Below are 23462 nucleotides of genomic sequence, written 5' to 3' on the forward strand. Positions count from 1 at the left end.
ACACCTGTTTAAGTGTTCCCTTTATTTTTTTGAGCAGTGTATATATGCTCATTGGTTTCTGTTATGGTGTTGGTAGGGATCGTTCTCAATGCATATGCAGTACCTGCACTTTTGACTGCTAAATTACATTTGAAGCACACCAAATGTCTGTTTCCCAATCACATTAGCCCTGGCCCATTTTATGACAACCCTACTGGCAAAATCAAAGCTTTCTCTTCCACCTTAAGTTGACGTGTAGCTGTCTGGTTGTTTTAACCTCTAAGACCAACAGCCTATAATCTAATGTTACAGAACAAAGTAAAATGGCTTAAGAAAGGGAATCTGATCAGCCTGTAATATCCACCCGTCACTTTCCAAGATCAGAATTTACTTCTAGTGATGCATTTAAAAGTGAGTGAGCTTCATTGGTTTTACTGCTTCTGACAGCGTCACATAATTCAACTGTGATATGAAGATAAAAGCTGTCAGATAAATATGGTAAGATGAAGAGGGCAATTTTATTTTTCTCTGAAATGTGCAGTGGAGTTGATATCAAGCTAAGCACACCTAAAACCCCAATATAATTACCTTCATACTGATGTTTATTTTTTTACATTCACATATTGATGCTTTGTACTTAAAACAGCCACTGCAACTGCAGGATATTTACAGTACTATTGAACATCTGTGCTTTATGTTGTAGTTAAAATCTGTTTAACACTCTGAACAGCTGTTGAAACTACAGTTCACCCAGAAAGTATTCAAGCACCTCATTTTTTCAGCATTTTATGTTACAACTTTATTTCAAAATGTAGTAAATGACACTCCTTTGTCAAACGTCTTTACAGAAATATCTTGTTATGACAATTTCTCATTTACGTCAGTATTCACAACCTTTTCTTGACACTTTGTTGATCCATCTTTGGCAGCAGTTCCAGCCTCAGGTCTCGTTGAATCTGATGCCATTAGCTCAGCTCACTAATCTTTAGGCAGTTTGGCCAACAGTTCTTCTCTGCTGTTCTTCTCAAACTCCATCAGATTTTATGAAGGCGTCCATCAGTCATTTTCAGATCTCTCCAGAGTTGTTCAAACAGATTCAAGTCTCTGGTTTGGCCCATCTGGTTCCTTCTCCAGTTTTGTACCTTGAGACAATCTTGTCTTTGAAATCTACAGACAATTACTTTGATTTCATTCTTGGTATTTGACCTCTGACCTGCACTGTCGACTGTGGGACCTAATATAGACAGGTAGGTGCTATCCAAATCAAGTCCAATCAACTGAATTCACCAGAACTGGACTAAATCTAGACTTGGCTATCATGAACACCAGGATTTCTTTCAGTGTCAATCTGTAGGATGTTCTTGATTAGTGGAATTTAAACTGTTAACTTGCCTTCTGCAATACATGTTTTATTTACACATTTTATTTAGTATTTCATTCATGTTATTGTTGAACTGACAGTTCTTGATTTGGTAACTGGTACTAATTGTAACACAGTAAAACAGTCATCTCTCTGTGTTGTTAAAGGTCAGTGATAATAACCTGATCCTTGCTGCCTGTTGTGTAGATGTAGTGAATATAGAGTGAATGATTACCCAGGACCTCACAAAATTAGGAACGGATCTGGTGAGGCATGTCAGTCTGGAAGCTGGTGCCACAGCGGGGGTGAGGAGATTACGTTCGCTTTCCAACAGGGACACTCCACATTAATAACAGGTTCAATACTTTTCTGACAGGCAGCTTTAATGCCTTCACTAGACGGCATATATTAACAGCTTGAAATTCTTTTACTGTCTAATTACCAGTAAAGAGAAGTGATTTATTTCAACACCTACCATCTTATTTCTTATTACACGTGTTTATTCTGCAAGTGATTATGATTGATTTGCTCTGCCTGCATTTGAGTTAGAATTGCTTCAGTGTAAATGAGCAGCAGGAGACATTAACTGATGAGTAAAACCTCTTTCATTACCTTGGAGGAGCATGCTCATGGCTACATCACACAGCAGCTCTGCTGAAATGGCTGCAGTTGATGAGGGAGATGTTTGAAAACCCGTGAATTATGGAAATCATAAAGATCTTACTGGTGTTTACTTGTTTCTAATTAAACAAATGAAGGGTAAACACTAACACTACAGGAAGCGAGGGTTTGAAATAATTTGATTATGATAAACTGAAACATAAATTTTTTGACTAAAAATGAAATAAACTTGTATGTTTTTCACTGAGAAATGTTCACTGAGAGGAGAGCGCTTTCACCTGAACCTTTCAACCAGACTGCTGAAGGTTCGTTTTTGACTTGAGGAAACTCACCTCCTGTTTGCAAACCCCATTAATGCAGATTAACTGCAAAATCATCTCAGTGCTCTATACAGGACAACATGTCTCTCCCACTTAGAAGCAACTTCTCTCTCTCTCTTTGTGGCATATGCTGTGAAGGGCAGATTATGGGGAGAAAAACAGAAACTAAAAAAGGGATTTGGTTCAAATGGGTGTGGATTACAACTCTCACTGAGTTTCTGGAGGAAAAATCCCCCTCAGGTCTGAGCTGTCTGGATACAGGCTGTTTAAATGCATTCAGTTTGGAAATAAACATGCACTATTTAGTCCATTTTATCTAAAATCAGGTGATTAAAATAATGAGATACTAAAAAAAAGAACAAAATACTTTCTCTGAATTTGATATTATCTACTAATTTCACTTTTTGCTAACAAGTGGATTAAATTTCATATTACTTTTTAATATTAAGACTTATCAGTTGAGTTTATTTGTACAGCTGATTTGAGCAACACCGTTTATATTGCTTTAAATTGTTAAAACATAAAGATTTATAAATTCATGTCAAGCAGCAAAACAATTAATTGAAATAAGTAAAGAAATTAAACATTCAATATTTAAAAAAAATAAATTTTTAGGGTTAGGCCGACATTCTTTTAAATTTATTACCACAAAACCATGGGTGCTGAAAATTTTAATTTTTGGATAATTTTAATTCCTTAATAAAGTTAAACAAAGTTTTCCCACCTGGTTAAATAAACATAAAAAAAAAACATTGGTTCTGTGACAAATTAGCCTGGTAAAAACCAGCCACTTGTCTTACGCTTTGCTTCATACGGAGCGTCTGGACCCTCAGATATGGAGAGACTATTGATTACTCAAGGGTTGGATCTGTGTTTAGCCAGTCGCTTGCATTTTGCTTTGACGTATATAAACGCGAAACCTAAACATTTCTCAGTTAATCTCTAATTGCTCAGTATTTGGATTTGTGAATGGCATCCTTTACTTCCTCTGCTGCCAAACTACAACCATAGATAGGTTGCAATTCAAAAACAACCCAGAAATTCAAAGTCATTGTTCACAACGTCTGTTCACTGATTGGCCAGGATGAAATGCATCCTGAGAAATTGAGCTTACTGGGACAAATCCCAGATGGAGTACTGAAAAAAAACAGCAGGATGAAAACAAACCTCCACGTAATCTAAAAGTAGAAATTATTTTTACCACCCAGTTTGGCTCCTTTGTTGTAAACAATAGATTGGTCTGACAGATATTTAGAAAAACAACCAATACCTGAAACTTTGAGATCAATAATCTGCCCATACAAAGTGGGTTTGATGGCTGATTACCAGAGCACAAATGATCAACCACTATATGGCAAAAGCAGCTAACCAGAAGTGAAGCCCTTTAACCTGACTTGGCATTATATTAGAGCCAGGACCGCTTACAGACAGATGTTGTCGGTTAAAAGTAGATGCAGCTCGGTGTGCTGGAAATTAGATAAACAATCAACATTTAAAGCAAAATAAGCCGTAAGGTCAGACACAGCCTAGCAGACGGCTGCACAAAGATCAGAATAAAAGCTGCTTTACAGAGAAGCTGGATTCCTTTTTATGGACAGGACAAACAAGTTCATCATTTGACCCGGTTGTCTTTTAAAAGTTCTTTATAAAACTGAAGACCAACTCTGCTCCTTGTTTATCAGCTTAGCTGCTCTGCTTAAAGCCAAGTTTCAGTTGTGAAGCCTCCAGCCGTCTCCTGAATCTCCTGACTTCTTTTGTCAAGATTATCAGACAAACTGCAGATGAAAATGGATCAAAACGAGCTAAAATCTCTCTCCTCCAGTGTAACTCTTGTAAACTCCCTTATTCAGAAGGTTTTAAGCGTCCTGGAAAGCTTAGGGGTGACTAAACGTCCAGCCAGTTATACAAAGTAGTCTAAAGATTTCTTTGGAAGTTTAGATCGATCATAGTGATGTATGCATATCTTATGGTGCATCAATGTTGATTATTTTCACTCTCAAAATTGATATTTCCTCCAACCGTGTCCTATTCTATAACATGACATCCACTGTTTCCTAAATCTTTTAAGATCATCAGTTTGAACAAGCATTTCCCATGGCATTACATTCCTCTGCCAACCTGTCCTTCTGTACACATCTGTAGTAGACAACCAGGAGAAAGCCATTTTGAAAGGATTACTGTCTGTCCCTGTGGCTGATCCCTTTGTGCAGAGTGTTTATGCCTCCTTGATGGATCACTGCTGCTACACCTCCCAGCTTCAAACCAAACAAAGTTTAAACACTCAGATGTGTCACAAGCTTGTCTTGAGCCCTCTACCACGACTCCCTTCTCACAATATACAGAGCTGAGCTGATTTCAAACTCCACATTGATCATAATGTCAAAGGTTAGATTAAATATGAGAGATATCTGTTTCCGGTTCCATTTTCTGATTTCTATTAATGCATTTATCTGCAGACTGAGATTGTTTATGATTCATTATAAAAATAATGGAGTCTAATGTCAGCTATTTCAACACATTTGCTGTCCATATGGAAATAATGATGTTTGATGACATACATCATTAGTTTTCAGGGAAAAGGTTTCCTTTCTGCTTTTGGGAGTGTAATTACAGTACATTAGGCGTTAGACTGTTTGGAGTGATTGACTAATATATTACAAAAGACAGAACCTGAACATCAGGTTCTAACTGAAATGTACCCATAAGTAAAAAGGTTCTGTTGAACTGAAACACAAAGTAATTTACAGTTTATAGAGTAATTAATTATATAGAACATAGTCATTATTTAAGAATATAGTGATATTAGCAGAAAGATGTAATTTGATCAGAAAACATATCTTAAAATTATGAGAAAAGTCGTTTTAATGAGAAACATAGTCATGACGTTCTGACTTGATCAGCTCAGTCTGTTTCTTCTCAACATACACAGTTGTAATGAAAAATACCTGGCAGTAGGGCCATTTCAAAGTCCTGCTACTGATAATAATTTGATGCTGATGTGTTAAAGAATAAGTATTTTTTAAGTATTAGGGATTATATACTGCTCAAAAAAATAAAGGGAACACTCAAATAACACATCCTAGACCTGAATGAAAGAAATATTCTCATTGAATACTTTGTTCTGTACAAAGTTGAATGTGCTGACAACAAAATCACACAAAAATCATCAATGGAAATCAAATTTATTAACCAATGGAGGCCTGGATTTGGAGCCACACACAAAATTAAAGTGAAATAACACTACACGCTGATCCAACTTTAATGTAATGTCCTTAAAACAAGTCAAAATGAGGCTCAGTATTGTGTGTGGCCTCCACGTGCCTGTATGACCTCCCTACAACGCCTGGGCATGCTCCTGATGAGGTGGCGGATGGTCTCCTGAGGGATCTCCTCCCAGACCTGGACTAAATCATCCACCAACTCCTGGACAGTCTGTGGTGCAACGTGACGTTGGTGGATGGAGCGAGACATGATGTCCCAGATGTGGTCAATCGGATTCAGGTCTGGGGAACGGGCTGGCCAGTCCATAGCTTCAATGCCTTCATCTTGCAGGAACTGCTGACACACTCCAGCCACATGAGGTCTAGCATTGTCCTGCATTAGGAGGAACCCAGGGCCAACCGCACCAGCATATGGTCTCACACGGGGTCTGAGGATCTCATCTCGGTACCTAATGGCAGTCAGGCTACCTCTGGTGAGCACATGGAGGGCTATGCGGCCCATTACTGACCCACTGCCAAACCGGTCATGCTGAAGGATGTTGCAGGCAGCAGACCGCTCTCCATGGCGTCTCCAGACTCTGTCACGTCTGTCACATGTGCTCAGTGTGAACCTGCTTTCATCTGTGAAGAGCACAAGGCGCCAGTGTCGAATTTGCCAATCCTGGTGTTCTCTGGCAAATGCCAAGCGTCCTGCACGGTGTTGGGCTGTGAGCACAACCCCCATCTGTGGACGTCGGGCCCTCATACCATCCTCATGGAGTCGGTTTCTAACCGTTTGTGCAGCCACATGCACATTTGTGGCCTGCTGGAGGTCATTTTGCAGGGCTCTGGCAGTGCTCCTCCTGTTCCTTCTTGCACAAAGGCGGAGGTAGCGGTCCTGCTGCTGGGTTGTTGCCCTCCTACGGCCTCCTCCACGTCTCCTGGTGTACTGGCCTGTCTCCTGGTAGCGCCTCCAGCCTCTGGACACTACGCTGACAGACACAGCAAACCTTCTTGCCACAGCTCGCATTGATGTGCCATCCTGGATGAGCTGCATTACCTGAGCCACTTGTGTGGGTGGTGGAGTCCGTCTCATGCTACCACGAGTGTGAAAGCACCACCAACATTCAAAACTGACCAAAACATCAGCCACACAGCATAGGTACTGAGAAGTGGTCTGTGGTCCCAACTGCAGAACCACTCCTTTATTGAGTGTGTCTTGCTAATTGCCAATAATTTCCACCTGTTGTCTATTCCATTTGCACAACAGCAGGTGAAATTGATTGTCAATCAGTGTTGCTTCCTAAGTGGACAGTTTGATTTCACAGAAGTTTGATTTACTTGGAGTTATACTGTGTTGTTTAAGTGTTCCCTTTATTTTTTTGAGCAGTGTATAAAAGATACTATTAAAATGTTTTGCTGTTTTTCACATTCGTCTTCTTCTAATATTACAGCTTTATGCTGGTAATAATAGAACATTATTCTCATAATTAAAGAAAAAGACCTAGCTTGCCCCTAATACTCTATTGTTGAGTTGAGTTGAATTCAAAGTCCAAATAAATAGAAGCTGATGGTAGGCCTTTGGCACGCTCATGTCAGTCAACCCATTGGTAAAAAAAAGTTCAGATTTTTTAAGAATTAGTCTTCAAAAACCAAAAAGTTAATTAACAGATTAAATCAACTTACCGGCCAACCCTAAGAACTAACGCTGTTGAAGCATTTATGCTAATTGCTGTTTTTAGCAATGGAGGGAGACATGCCAAGAAAAAGTGCTTAGACAGAAACAACAGAAACCTCAAAAGTGAGGAGACATTTTAAAACAGCAACTCAGCACATTGCATGCAACCCCAAATGGGTCTTCATTGGTCCCGTCCCTTCCTTAAATTTGACCCTGACTGACCTTGTATGGCAGGACCACTGCAGAGCCACCGCTGATACCCACAATGGGCACAGCTGTTTGTGTGGAGATGAAGTCCAGAATCTGTGCCACAGCCTCAGAGCCAACATTGTCCTCAAACACCACGCCGTGGACCCGGTTAGTTGACAGGGTGTCGCAGATCCGGGTGAGCAGAGCGCGTGGGTTAGTGTTGTTGACCAGCACAGTGATGGGGTTCACCTCCAGCGGCAGGTCCATGAAGTTTTCCCGGCTCAAACGGCCCTTTATCTCCGTCTGGTAGGCCGGGCCGCTGAACACCACCGCTACGTTCACGGAGGGCACGGGGAACCCGAAGGGCCGACCCAAAGAGGAGGGGGTTGTGCAGAACAGCAGCAGCAACAGCGGCAGGGGTGGCGGCCACCACAGGGAGTCACTCCAACTGCCCAGACGAAGGCCCATCTCCGTCACCTACTGCCTGTAGAACGGGTTGGAGTAGAGAGAGGGGATCAAAAGAGGGTTGATAGAGTAGATCATTTAAAAATATATAAATAAATGCCAATATTTCTTCACTTTGATTAACGAGACTGCCTTTTATTTTGGGAAACAACATTTTGGCTTTGTTTTGGTCCTCGTTCTAGTCTGAAATGTCCATTAACGAGGCCCAGAGTGATACTTTCAGACTACATCCACATACAAGAGGGAGCTTTGGCCGGGCTGTGGCGTCTCAGGCCGGCAGCTGCCACCCTGCTGTTGCTGCATTCAGCCTGCCAACCCAACAGATGGCGTCCAGTGTTTAATGCAACAAATGGAGAACAAGGGGATTTAGAGTATTTCTCGTGACAGTACGTTTGATGCTGTTACTTAGTTTCATCAGCAGTTCCAGGCTTAATCACATAAAGGTTGTAATGCATGCTGTTCACTATCCTGATTAATGAGATGTCTTGTGTTATGACGGATTTTTGGAGGCACTTTTCTGCTTTTCTTATGAGTTTTAAAATTAGGATTTATACTTTTTGAGCAACTTGTATTTACATTAAAAGCTTGCAGCGAGTGGTTTATATTGTAGCCAGACAGCAGTTTGTGTTGAGGTCTCAGACAGCACTGGGCTCTTTGTCAAATCTGTCACAGAAACGTTTGTGGCTCTTAGGGAGAGCTCTTCAATGGTCCCTTGTCACAGGACTCTGATCCACCATGTGATGGAATCCCATTGGGGTGAATATATTGTAATCCCTTGGTAATCCCTGCCAGGCGTCATGGCTTGCAGCTTGATTATAGTGTAGAAACTTATCGAGATCCGCCTGCTGCACAAAGTAAACTGTTGTTTAGTTCTGCTGCTATACCTGTTCCTACATTGCCTTTTAGCTATCTCACATCTGGAATACAAATAAAACAGCTTTAAAGGCTTGTGATGCTTCTATGCAGACGCTTCTTTATAAATGTCTTAACTTTTATTATGCACACAGAGAGAGGACACTGCAGATTTATAAAACCTAGCACAAGAACAAATGGGCTGAATATTTTTCAGCAGATATAACAAGCACAAAAACTCACAGAAACCAATCAAATCCCAGAAGCAACGGTTTGAATGTAGTCTGATCCATGCAGATCTTTGAGGCGTATGTGAATGATTCTATATGCAAGGAGGAACTGGCAGATCTAGAGGATGCAAGTGGTGGCAGTAAGAATGAGCTAACATGATTTAGGGCTGAGGGATAAAATCAAATTTTGAATGCATCGAGGTGAAGAAATGGACGGTTCTGAATCGATTTACAAATGACAAACTTGATTATCTTGACGCTAATTGATAACCTAATTGTGAAGAATATACAGAGAGGAACTCTGAATCACACAAGTGTAGCACCTGGACAGTTTATTAGGACTGCATCCTCTGCACTAAAGGACACGTTCCTTGGACAACAGTTGTACATGAAATGAGCAAGAAATATTTTCAAACATGACAAACTTGAGAAAGCATAATTATTTTTCCCATGAACTTGTTTTGTCTTGCTGTGGTTCATGTGGTTCAGTATTTCTGTGGAGGATCTCAGAGGTGGGATGGCGGCTCCATATCCCAAAAACCCAGACTCTTAATGACTGCATGGTTGCAGAACCTCTCTGGTATCAGTTGGAATGAGCTTAGTAATTAGCTTTACCTTTTCTGAGTCAACAGAAATCTGTAGCATCACTGACTTGATGGGCTTCTGGTTCTGTTTTTTTTTTTCCTTTACCACCAGATTGAACCATAAAATATTAGTAATAACCTTTACCTCACCAGATAAAAAACCTGGAGATATAAACTCTCTTTTTCAAGACAGACCAGGCAGGAATAGCAGCACCATTTACAAATATCAACAATAGGGCTACAGCTAATGATTATTTTAGTAATTGAGCATTCTGTTGATTATTCTGGCAAATAATCTTGTAATCGGACAATAAAGGTTCTGTAGAAACTACTTGAGCTTATTTATGAGTAATGCAAATATACAAAAAATAACTTTAAATCATCCTAATGCAATCCTAAAGCATTACCAACAGCCATTACCAATCTGCATGATGAACTTTACTCTATTCATAGAAACTAAAAACAAACATTAGCTATAAATAACTTAAATTTCCTCCTAACTGCCCTCAGCCACACAGAGTTGTTTCTATGTCACAGTAAATCTAAAAATAAAGTGTGACAGATTACGTCTCAGGGGTATTTGTATAAATAAAATCCAAATAAAAATGGATTACAGTTTATAAGTTGTTTTTTCTTTCTGCTTCAGTGCCAGTTAAAGTACAGCAGTGTCAAACAAAACAAGCTTATTTAGCTGACAGGTGTTTTTTCCTCCATATCACTCCATGTCAAGTGTAGGATGGACAAGTTAAGCACTGAATGGGAGTGCATATTCTGTTTCATCTCAAAGTAGTCATAAGATGGTGGACAAACCAAGTTTTGTTCCTGTTATATACTAGTGTTTAATTTAACAGAAACAGGCTTACAAATTAACTAACATAGCTTCATTTAGCATCATTCTGAGTAAACTGGAGCTGTTTTGCAAAGAAGAATGAACAAAAGTTGAAACTGCTGCACACTAGAGCTGGTAGAAACACATCACACATTCATAGGGCTGAATACATTTTGATTTACACATTTCAGATTTGAAAAATGATATAAATACTGTTCCTACTTTATGTTGTTCTAGCACAAAAAATCCTAATGACATTGGAGATTTTTGGATGTAAAAAGATAAGATGCCTTTGCTCATATAGGTCTGCTGGTGTTGGATCCGTTTAGAATAAGACAAGATTACTGAGATCTGTTTGTTCCAGAGACATAAAGTACACGGTTTGTCTGTCCTGTATGTTTACTACACCGTCTGCTTGGCTCTCGGTTCTTGTTGTTGATCATGTAGTTAGCAGCAGAAACAGGAGACAGGTTGTTGCTGCCGTCACAACGCTGGTCCAACCTGGATTCACTGTGAGTCATTGTGTTCTTGCTGACGCAAGCTGTGGAACACACTACCTCCCAAACCCTCATTTACACACACTTACTCTATTAGAAGCTTTGACTCAGCTTGTGTTATTAGTTACTATTATAAGTATTGGCTTATGATATGAATACAGTAACATTTAGTAATAATTAAAAAATCACTTGTTTATCTAATGCCATGGTAATTTAGTTCAGGCAAATAAGTAAATTTTTTTTTTTATAAATTGTGATTTAATGAGCTAAAGCTAAGAAAACATTTTGTAGTTGGTTGCATTTATTTATTTCTCTGAAATGTTTTCATTTCTTTTCTCAGTGATAAAGAAGACAAATACATTTTCACTTGTCTCATATCACAAATTTTAACTCTAATTTGAATGAATTTATGTTAATTTTTCATTTCCTACTTCTGCAATGTGTATTTTCCATCAAAAGCGGTGAGCCAGAAATGTACAAATTTTATGTCGGTTTCTAACTAAAATGTGTTTAAACTCCATACCAGTACAAAGAGAGATCCCTAATTTTCTATACTGCTGATTTTTCAGGGCAAAAGATAAAATAAATCTAACCATTTTATATGTTATTGTCAGAACGAGCAAACTGCAGGCAATTCAGCCACCACTGAGTAAAAACATTAACTGAAGTGTTGGTTTCCTCTGTAGCATTATAGCAGTTGTGATTGACGTGATCAATATCAATCGAAAATACGATAGAAAGTTAAATATTTTCACTGAGCTCTTATCTAGAACCGTACGGCATTCTGGGTAATGTAGGCAGAGAGAAATGAGTCAGGAATGGTTGCTGGATCACAAAGATTGCCCTCTAAATGTTGTCCATTCCACCAGGTCATAATGTTATGCCTAATTGAGGGCTACATTTTATTGGGTTTCATGTTTTATACAAAGAGGACAGTTATTTGTGTTTTTAGTAAAGTAACTGTTAAAGGTGGTAGTTGTTTAGTTACCTGTCAGCCAGTGAAAATAACCAGGAAGATTAGCAGCTGCTTCTTGCCAACAGTCTGCTCTCTGTCTCAGACTCTGACTAATGAACATTGAAGATGTGCTTAACCCCCTCTAGTGGGAGACACACAGAGGAAGCAGCCTCTTCATAGAAGGAGCTCCCAGAGTTTTATCATGAATTATTTACCAATATTTTCCCCACTGACATCTGGACACTTTGATAACTCCAGCAGGTGAATAATAACTTTCAGCTCAGATAAATTGAAATCTTTTGATCTACAGAATTTGGTACACATTTTGGCATTGAATATTGCATGTTTTACAACCCGCCATCAAAAGAAACCATCTTTTTCTTCCTCAGCCCATACCCTCATATCTTCGTCTTCTAGTATTCTTTATCTTTCCTGTAAATCGCTAAATTAAGCTGCATCTCTTCTAACGATGTGACTTTTACTAGATGAGGTATGACCTGTCATTTATAAGTCACTGCTGTCATTCTCTCCTCGTGATGCCTGCGGCTCATTAGCGAGTCCCTGCAGCGGTAAAAACATCTGGCTCAGAGGTGTGGTCTCATCTGCGCAGTGTTTAATGCCTGGCTTTGTATTCTGGGCATGAAGCCTGTGGCCGCACCTGTCCCATCCCGCTGTCACGTGAGCAGATTCAGCCATGCATCTGCAGCCTGTTAGGGCTGCGGTTCACATGCTGACAGAGTCATCCTCAGTGTCGTTATCAGTAAAGCTGCAGATCGGTCAGAGAGTCCACAGAGGCCGAGGTCACTCCACAATCAATCTGCTACTGCCGCGTCGCGACCTTTAGAAATCTGATTGAGAAATATGAGTTTTCTATAACTTAATCAGCCTCTTACTCGATTTTTATTGCTGGAGTTAAGTTAGCCAAGTTATGAGAACAGTGAATTCATCATTTCTCTTTAAATGCTAAAATCACTTGAATTTCCTTACAATATGTCTCTAATAATTAGTCATTTTTAAAACCAAGAACAAGTACTTCTATTTAAGTACTTGCCGACAGATCTGTCATGATAACAAAGTTTACCGGACGATAAATTGTCCCATAAGTTACTGTGATAAACGATGATATTGTTGTTTTGAGATTTCTTTAAACAATATTGTCCTTCAAAAAAGAAGTTAGTTGAGACCAAAGCACCAGACAGAAGAATTATCATCCAGTTCTTGGTAGAAAGAGAAAAATGATAAATTATGCCAATGGAAATGATTGAGCTTATTTAAATTTATTATGCAAGTAATTGATTTGATTATTGTGACAGGCCTTCTTGCCAATGCCAATTGCCAATAAGAGTTTTTATTTATCTATAATTTAGTTATGTCTTTTATATTAAAGGTTCCACACATCTCACACTTGATTTCAAATATTCCATTAATGTGGAATAATCCAGTTCAGGTTTGAAGTGTTAAGTATTTAACTTTTTAAACTAGAGCAGATTAAAGATGCTTAAGGGAGTGAAAAATTAAGTGGAAACAGCCGTTAGCCATTTCCCAACTTCAGCTCCATGATAATTTGTCTCTAATGTCGTTACAGACAAACTGACCATGGTGGCGGCTAGAAATCTCATACTTTGACTCTAACACACCAAAGAAACATCAAAATCCCACATTATCAACATCGGATGATAGCTGGTCATCAAGAGCAAAGTATTGGGTAAGAAATTCCGTGATTTTGGGTATCTTTTCCCATTTCATGGTCTCCAAACAGCCCTCCTCTGATCTGCTTCATGCTTAAATCATACATAGAGCTAGTTCTTTCCTGCACATGTTAACTTTCAAAAATTCAGTTGGTATCGCAACTTGATTTTTGACGCCATCACATTAGCTGGTTGTGAAGCCTTTTTGATTTTAAAAAACATTTTTAAGCATCAATCTCTATCCATTTTGTGTTAAAGCCATGAAGTAATGAGTCAGAAACTCACTGCAAGAGTGGTGTGTGTGTGTGCGTGCGTGTGTGTGTGTTTCTAGCCTTAAATCTCCACTTCAGCTTGCTGCACAGACCCTCTGTAATTGCTACATCACATACTTGAGCCGCAGCATTGGTTTACCCCTGCAGAAGTCAGCTGATGGGCTGCAACTTCATTATTTGGTGGTCAGGGGGCATAAAATTGAATTGAACAAAATACATGGAGACATCAAAAAGTCCTGCCTTTAGTTGTTGTATTTTGGTAGCGATTGACCCAAAGAGGGAAAACCACCAAAGGTTATTGTTAAAGAAGCTTGCTGTTCATATTGTTTTATCTAATCATGTTAATGGAAAGTAAACCTGTGATAGTAAATGGATAACTAAAACCTTGTGAATCAAAGTTCTTTTAAAGGACTCTGGGAGATTTGCAGAGTATGAACCCAATCAGTTCTTGACTTTTGGTCAGTAGCCTAAAATCTTCTTCAGAGAAAAGTGAATTATAGCTTAATTTTGGAAATCCAAAGTCCTGGAGTCTGGAGGAATTGGGGAGAGGCACAGAATCCAACGAGCAACGTTTACAGAACGTCATGCTTCCCTCTGCTGATTAACTTTATGGAAATATTGATTTCATTTTCCAGTAGGACCTGGCACCGGCCCTTCCAGCGAGTAGGACCAGTACCTGCTTTAATGACCACTTTATTTACCAATGTGCTTGATTGGCCAGCTGACTGGCCCGACTTGAACCTCATGGAAAATCTATGCAGGATTGATGAGACAAAGATGAGAGACCCGAGCTGGTCATTGATATGAACTACAAGCTTTTAAAGACCGGTGGGAATCTTTGGGGACTTTACAATTTGATGTGAATACAGTTCAGAAAATTATAACTAGGTCTGTAATAATTCATTGAATGATTTGAGTACCTCAATTTTTAAAATTCCTTTTGGCAAATTATCTGACTTGAGGCTTCGTTAAATTATGTTTTACTATTTAAAACAATGAGTTCCAGCTGGATGACTAAATCTGTTGTGCAACACTCACTTACGTCGGTGAGTTGTTGACGAATGCTAAGTGAACTTGTCATTTTCAGTTTCTTACCAGTGAAAGTGTGCGATATCAGAAATAGTTTAATTGTAATTGTAAGATGAAAGGATGGTTGCACTTTGCTCTGAAACATCTACATCCATAAGTACCATCTGTCGCAGGCTTCAGTCAATGTGACATAGGCTTTGAAGTAACTAGCAACCCTTTCCTGGTAAACTCCTGACACTATGTAGATGTGTAATATCTCTAGCCAAGCGCTGCCTGTCAGAAATCCCCCCTGCAGGAACGGACCGATCCGTTTGCGAATGCTGAATCAGATTATAACTGCTGGACTTAAGCCAGATCATCAGCATCATCATAAAAATGCATCTCTGTTATTTCAGTTATCCTTGTCTGATCTTGGGATTTTTGTCCAGAACTATGTCAGATTTAGCTTCAGTTTAAATTTCTGACGTCTTATAGCCGCTGTTAGCAGAGCCTTATTGAAACGAGCTACAGCGTGGCGGTTCATATAAACATATATATATATTTAGCTGTGTTGGGATTAAGAAAACAACTGTTGTGTTTCTTAGTGAGGCTGTGTTTGGCGCAGGTCTGCAGTGCCTGGCGCTGCCGATAATTAACTGGACCAAACCAGTTCTGAAGTGCAGTCGACCAGAAGCCAAAAATGTTAATGTTCTCTTTCCACTTACGCAGCACTTGAGCTGAACACAGCTTAGTAAAGTACTTTTATATTTCCATCAGATTCACATTGATGCTTCATGACGTAAACTGATAAAAAAAAATCACCTGGAAGTGCAGGTGAGTGGATCTTGAAGCTCTGTGTGGAAATAAGGCTGACGAAGAACAAACAAAACCAAGAAAACTGAGTTTTAAAATCTTGACGGATAAGATTGTTCACAATGGTTTATGTCTTGGAAGTTGTATATTTTCTTAATGGAGCAAACTCCTCTCTGATGTTGCTGGTCTTCACTCGCTATCTCCAAATAAGAAAGACATCTGCACAAAGCCAAGACTCCTAGGAAACAACCACTGAGTCCAAAGCTTAATTTAGCACGCCTCTGAGGGGCAGCAGTGGACAAACAAGACTGAATCTGTGCCACTCCGCTGGCAACATTCCATACAGCATTCTCCACAGATCACCTGCCAAACAGACTAATGTCGCCTCTCTTTTCTAATTATATGTTCATTAAACTGTCTGTTGCAAGGAGAGCTTCTCATCTTCTGGTACCCAAATCTTCTTGCAGCGATTGTGTTAATTAGTCATTTCCATTTTCCTTGCCGTTAATCTCCTGTAAACATCTGATTAAGTGTGGCATGGTTGAATTGCTTAAACCTTGAAGAATCAATGCATAGAAACAGTTAAGAAAAAAATCAATAACAGTTTCACCTATCTAGTTCCTGTAAGTCATTCACTAAAGCAGACATTTGGCTTCTTGTCTTTCAGAAAAAGACCTTGATGACATTGACACAAACACTCTTCATTAAAACTAACAGTTGAAGCTTCTACTTGGAAACAAGCTAGCATATTTTCTGACAGGAATTGCAAAAAGGCAGAGAAAATGTTAGACTAGCAACAAAATAACCTGAAATCAAACAACAAACAGCCAATTTAGGCCTCATTCTAAATAGAGCTGCACAATATATTGAATTGGAATGGCCGTTGCATTATTGAATGTGTGTTATATGCACTGATCTGAAAATTTGATTGATATAGATATCTAAAAATAATATTACTGTTATGGCCGATAACTGAGACCCATATTTATTTTTCTAGCTCTTCAACGCTGTGGAGGAACAATCACACGTCTGCTTCAGTCAAACTCCTCACCATCCAGCGGTGCATCACTGTCACATGATCCAACAAATACCACATGACCAACCATCTACGCTCCTGAATCAGAAGCAGCAAGAAAATGGAGAAAAAAGGTTTTTAATATCAGCCCAGTTTTAGTAATTGAACCGATAACAAAGTTAATTCTGATATCTTATGTATTTCTAGTTATATCAGTGTTTATGAAAACATTTGCCAAGCAGTCAAACACATACGACAATTTACTTGCATTCTACAGATTTGTCTGTTTAATACACTTCAATCAAGTCAATTACGTTTCAGCAGCAAGGAGTTTACATAATAAAAACACAAAATTACAAAGTTATAAAGAAAACACCATTTGGTCAGCGATTGCCATCACCAAAATTAAACACATACTTCCATATATTACTCTGTACTTTTAAATATGGTAGATAGGAATTTTAGAGAAACAACAAATTCCATCTGCTGCTGTTACCTGTTGTATCAACCTTCCAGACCAATCAGGTCTACTGGTTCTGGTCTGCTTGGCATCGTCAGAACCAGAACCAAACATGGAGAAACAGCATTCAGTTTTTATTCTCCTTTAATCATGAACAAACTTCCAGAAACCTGCAAAACCTTTGAAACACCGAGTTCCTTTAAATCAAGGCTAAAAACAACTTGTTTAGAGTTGCTTTGATAAATAATATCTGGAACATTGATTCATATATTTGGTGTATATTTGCTTGCTGATTTGATGATGGCATTTGACAAAATGTAATGTTTATTGGTTACTGTTATGTTTTCAAGGTGTAAAACACTGTTAACTACTTGTTACATAAATCTGCTACACCATTAAACTTAACTTGACATCAGTGCTTGTATCCAGGCCATAGGGAGAGTCGAAGTGTATTGACACGGTACCTGCAGTGTGTCCGTTCTCCCAGCTCTCTTACTTCCCCCCGTGAATCAAGGCGTAAAAGCAGTTGAGGGGTTGTTTGGACTCATGAACACAGACAGTTTATCTAAGCCATATGAAAGCTCCTCCAGCGACTGGTTCTTCTGCTGCCAGTCAGAGTCCTCCTCACGGTCATCCTGTGAGCTGTGTGCTGCTCCACTCTTCATGAAACAGTGTGCTTTGAGATGGCCATCTGACAAACCCAATCCGCCATAAGAAACGGCTTAAGACCAAGTCTGAGTCTGGCATCGTCTGCTCGTGGCTCCCAAAGGGAAACTACGATGGAGGCTCTTCAGCCTAAAGCTCTGATAATTTATCTGTCCCTGCAGACTCCTGGAGACACAGCGACATGGATCAGACTCCATCAGATATTAGTTTCAGCCCATGCTTTACCTTCGCTGCTGCCCAGAGCACTACAGAAATATTTAAGACGTGCTCCACATGAACTATATGTGATTCATGATTGAGCTGCCTTTCGATGGAAATCCTGTCCAGGTGAAATCTCAATAAATCCCAGATAAGCTGCATAGATGTCTCCAAGGTCTGGGTGGATGAGAGATGGGGACCTAAAACTTCTCATAAATTTTTGCATACTGCTAGAAGGAATCAATCAAAGGGTGTTGAAGCTTTGGTCGGTCTCTCTGTGCATTAAGGGATTTAAATACGGAGGAAGGAAATGGAGCAGCTGGATTTTCTGAGCTGTTATCAGCAGCTTTTAAATGCCACAACAGATGGAAAAGTGTCCACTTGTGCTGTATGACAATTTTAACTTTGATCTACCCCCCAACCTGTTTGGTTGAGTTAATATAACAAGATGTAATGAAGTGGGATCAGTGTGTGTATGCGCATATTTTTACACACAATTATTCCATCAGCTGTTCCTTGGATTTATGTTTAGTAGTTAAAAATCTTTAGTGTTGTAGCTGTAGAACGTGTTATCTCTGAGGGCTTGACATGACCCTCTGGTATTACTGTTCCTGCTTGGACCCGGTGTTCTGACCTGACAGTGAGCCCATCATGCCAGGTAACTTGGAGGTCCTCCGCTGATGTTTTGCGGCTGCTCTGCCGTATGTAAAGCAGGGATCAGTGTAAACCCCGGTTAAGCTGAAACTGTGCCCACCGGTGCAGAACCAGAACAACCCCCGCCACCTCTGCCGCTGAGCCAGCTGTCACCAGCCTGCTCTCACGGAAGACTCACGCTCTGTCCACGCATGCAGCCGACCTCTGACCTGCACACACAGGCTGTAATCCAAGTGTGAGAAGACCACTTTGTTCATAATCTGTCCTGTCTGTGTGTGTGGTCTTGTGCTTTCAATTACTCTATTTCTCCCTGGTAACTTCCACTTCACTGTCATTAACACATTTTCTGAGACACGACTGATGGTAGAAAGGAGGAAAGAGGTCATGGATGGGAGAATAAGCTATACGTGTTATGCATGTTTTCAGCCACATTAAATAAATGCACTCTGACTTGAAGGGAACTGTTTTGTTTTATCAAGTTAAATTTTAATTCGAAATGTAAAAAACTTCACCACTTCAACACTGTGGAGTACTGGTACATAGTACAGTTTGATGATAAAACGATACCAATTTAGATCACAATTTAAACTTTTATCTTTTCAGATTTTAGGTTGATAAAGATACAGACCTTCAATATAGAGAAAAAATTAATAGCTAATGATACTAAGAGTTGTCCCACACTGGACCAATCATGACTACAATAGGGCCCCTGTAAAGTCACATTGATGCGCAAACGGCTAATGTCTGTGTAGCTGCAGCTTCTTATTTCAGAAAAAAAATGAGTGTAATGAAGTAAAAAGACAGAAGATTCATAGTTTACAAGAACGGTCCATACAGTTCAATCTTGTGGAGGTATCTGGGCTATTTTATATAAGGACAAAAAATAAATGATCAAAAACTGCAATTCATGTAGTGCTCATGTTCCGAAGATGTCTGTTAATACCACAAATCTGTTTAACATCGTGCACCAGTGGCGCCCCCTGGAGCACGCACAGCATATACTTTTAGAGCATGTGCTAAGCCCCCAGGAAACGTCTGTACAGCGTAATATCTGAGCCAGCACAACTCTACAGCACTGAGGCAGTTCTCCCCTAAATGGAGTTTGGTTTGTTTTTCTGAGTAAAGACAATGCCTATATTATTTAATTTTTGTCTTTTACAGATGCTTAAATGTGCATGGAGGATATAAACTGATACTGTTCTTGTTTTTGTCTTTTTATGTTTTTTTATTGTTTATTGTTAAAAAATAGCAATATTTAAAATGAGAAAAGAGATTTTAAGAATTTATAATCCAATGTCAATTAAACTTATTTAACATCAGCAAAACAACATGTCCATTTGTCCAAAGTCACTCCTCAGGGGCTGGTTATTTATTGTCCCTGGTTCAACATCCTTGTGATAAATGCCTCCTCAGCATTTCAGTGTTCTGCAGAAACCTGCAAACCATCTGATTCTAGTTTTTGGTAACTTAATATTAAAATGAGAATTTATCTAAAAACACCAAATATTACACACTTCCTGTCAGTCTATTTCCAACAAAACGTTTTTAAAATAATTCACTGAAAAGCAAACAAAGCAATCTTCTCCATAAGCATTTTTGGGTTTTAGTTTTCTGTGGAAATTATGTCATTGATTTTGCAGAAATTAGTAGTTCTTTATCTTACAGGAGGATTGTTTAAATGGTGTCTTAGACCCACAACGCCTTCTAAAACCATATTTCAGGCTTTGTTGATCGTTTTTGGCTGCAATTCTGAAGTGACAATGGCGCATGTGGTAATACTGAAGAAGTGTGCAACAAAGAAAGCCAAAAAAAGCCCAAAGTACGTCACGATCACAAGTCACCTCTGCCAGCTGAGACACCAGAACATTTTGTGTCACTTTTTGTTGGCCTGATTCCTTCAGATGAATCTTGCAAAGTCGAATGCCTCATTCTCTTCGGACATTTAAAGATGCCTCGTGGGCCAACCCAGCACATACACACACACACATACACTTTGCCTCTAAGGTTATCATTGTCATCATTCTTCACTGAGATGCTCCTCACTGTGTCGTAGCTCAGGGCTAAATATGACAAATGAAGCGGCACACATGCAAAGGCGAACAGAAAACGATTAGACTAATCGATTTCCTGCATGTGCACACGCTTGGACCACACATGCACCCTCAGGCTGGATCCGTGAAAGGTAGAGGAATGACAATAAAACAGAGGCGATGCCAGCACCACCCCCGTCCTTCGTTTCTCAGCCCACAACGTGTCAGTTTTCCTTCTCAACAGGGACAGGACGGTAGACGGGTGCAAGCGGCGCTGCGCCGTGAATATAAATGGGCCTGGAGTCTCTGTTGTGCCTGCGAGAGCAGCCGTAAACTTAGAGCAACACAACCTGCTACAAATTGTCTGCCACATATTTAAGATCTCATCTCAAAGCTTGCAAAAGTGCTCTCAGCACCGCTGTGACAGATCAGCGCCGGAGCGTCTCCCCGGATCCTCGGGTTTCTACAATGTGGAGACGAATAGATCATGTGATGATGCACCGTCACCTGATTGGGAGTGAGATTTACAACTCCTCTGTCATGACCTTGGGTGGATGGCTCTGATATCCTGCAGCCATCATTTGCTTGCAGTAACAGGTTTACTGTCCTGGATGCTTGCAGCTGCCTGTCAGTCAACGTGGATAAAACAGATATCTGTGCAGCCAGGTGTGCCTCTTGTTTTAGTTTTTCCATTTTTCCACACATGTCCTGCCAGTCTTATCCAGTTCCTCTTAGTTTTTCAGACAGAGAAGAGAGTACCAGGTATGAAGACAGCAAACATATTACTATTGCATTATCATAAATTAGAATACCATCAAAAAACTCATTCATTTCAGTAATTCAGTGCAAAAAGTGCCTTGGCTGATACTTGTGCAAACAACTTAAGTTCAGTAGACTCAGCTCAATTGGGGACCAAATTGCAACATTTGACACATTTTTAGTTGGTGTCAAACGAACCAAACTCTTGAAAAACCTCTTCAGCGACAAAAGCGAAGGAGGTGAATTAGCAGAGCTGCTAACAACTGATAGTGTCATCCAGGACGTGTTACTGTAGAACATTGTCTCTGCTGCCTGGATATTGAGCTGTTTAGGAGCAACTGTGTTCAGTCAGAGGTATCTTCAGAATCGCTGGCAAACTGACTACTGCTAGTGGAGATCACTCCTGCCTACAGCATCACCATCCACAACGCATGTTGGAAGATACTTGGACAACATGAGTTACGACAACATTAATCTACCTTTTGGGATAAATAAAGTATTTTTAAACCAAATTTAAGTTTTGTAACCTGGTAACCGGTTACAAACACTAGCATTAAATAACAGACTTCTTTGCTTTGTGAGTAAAACGTGCAGCTGTTACAAAAAGGACAATTTGTTCCATCCTTACTTTGTTTTGCTTGAATTAAGTCAATCCTTGTTCTTATTGCCGTTAAAGTACAAATGTGTTTTTGTGTCATAAGGGCATGAAATTGTAAAAAGGAAAAAAAGAAAAAAGCAATTTAATCACAGCATGTATCAGTTGTTATTGATCAGTCTCTGCTTCAGTCTGACATCCAGCTGCAGATTCCTCCATCATGCTTGTTGGTGTGTTGCTCCTTGCAGCGATCTTTGTGTGTGTGAGATTATATGCTGTTGTGTCGCATTGGTTTCTTTGCTCTCTTATACACACACACACACAGACGAATGTATGTATGGATGTTTGAATTACACACGCCTGCGTACATCCAATTACTGAAGCCAAGATATGGTTGGCATAACATAATGAAGAGCCATTTTTCAGCAGCCTAACTGGTGCTGCGGCATCTCATTCTGCTTTATTCTGTGAAATAAATGGAGGGAAAACATGTTTTCACCAGTGGAACGGATGATTTTGTCCCCGTTTCTGTATAGGACAATAGTTGAGTTACTTTTGTTGGGGTTTGAAATATTGGTAACAATGAAGTAAATATTGAATTAATCTAGATAAATTACTTAGAAGTAGAAAAGAACATTGCCACTATTATTTAATCTAAAAATGATGGCCGGGACTTTATTGCATTCATTTAATTTAATTAATGAAAGTAAAAAGAATTAACGCAATTAATCGCATTTTTCTATTTTATATGCAAAAGTTCAGAGCCAGAACCTTTGTATTGTGTTTCTAGTAGGCCAGTAAATTTGACGCACAAACATCTGCAAAGAACAGCGACAAAGCTGCTTCTCTTGGCCGACGGTGGGTTAGTTCCTACTTCAGGAAAACGGTCTGAGACGTTGGAAAAGACTATTGTTGTGTTCATGTTATGCTAAAAGTAGTTATCCCATCAGCGAAACTCTCGAGGCCTGAAATAGCATCTCAATGCTAAACAAGCTGCTAATGCTAACGCCAGGGTCCATATTTCTAAAGAATGATCAGGGCTTCTTCAAACACTGGAAAGCTGAACTTTACACCAATCTGATGGTTGAAGAACTGGGATAACTGATTAAAAATTCTAAATATCTTTATTGTTGAGCTCATATAATCTATAATTTAGCAGAAAAAAATGTTTTTGTATTGAGTGTTGCTTATTTTAATTAATACGTTTAATTATAAACCCTGCAATTAACTCGATTAAAAAGTTCTGCCGCTATTGAGAACAAGCCAAGCTTTTTTTTGTGATAAATTTAGTATGTATCTGTAAAAATATGTATCTTTGTCAGACGTTTAGTTGTTTACAGACTCGAACCAGAAGAAGTTTCCTTTCTTTCAACCAACCTTTGCTGAACTGTGACCTTGATGTCATTGATGGCCCTGATGGAATAATGTGTAGAAAAAAATAAACTCAGGTTTTAAATTATTATCATTAGTTACATGTGAATCTTGTGACTGGTATAGTTAAAGTATTCTGATGATGCTGTGGCATTATTATAATAGCACCACTGC

The 23462-nt window shown here is 39.4% G+C and overlaps 1 protein-coding gene across 1 annotated transcript in view; it reads right to left on the bottom strand.

The window, feature by feature from the left end:
• grin2ca (glutamate receptor, ionotropic, N-methyl D-aspartate 2Ca) overlaps window positions 1–23462 on the bottom strand; it is a 53618-nt gene that overhangs the window by 28623 nt on the left and 1533 nt on the right. Inside the window, exon 2 of the mRNA XM_028041386.1 lies at window positions 7381–7831. Within this exon, the coding sequence (XP_027897187.1) occupies window positions 7381–7815 (435 nt within the window). The 5' untranslated portion in view covers window positions 7816–7831. The remainder of the gene's footprint in view (window positions 1–7380; window positions 7832–23462) is intronic.

Source organism: Xiphophorus couchianus, chromosome 16 (assembly GCF_001444195.1).
Source record: "Xiphophorus couchianus chromosome 16, X_couchianus-1.0, whole genome shotgun sequence".
NCBI classification, from domain to species: Eukaryota; Metazoa; Chordata; class Actinopteri; order Cyprinodontiformes; family Poeciliidae; genus Xiphophorus; species Xiphophorus couchianus.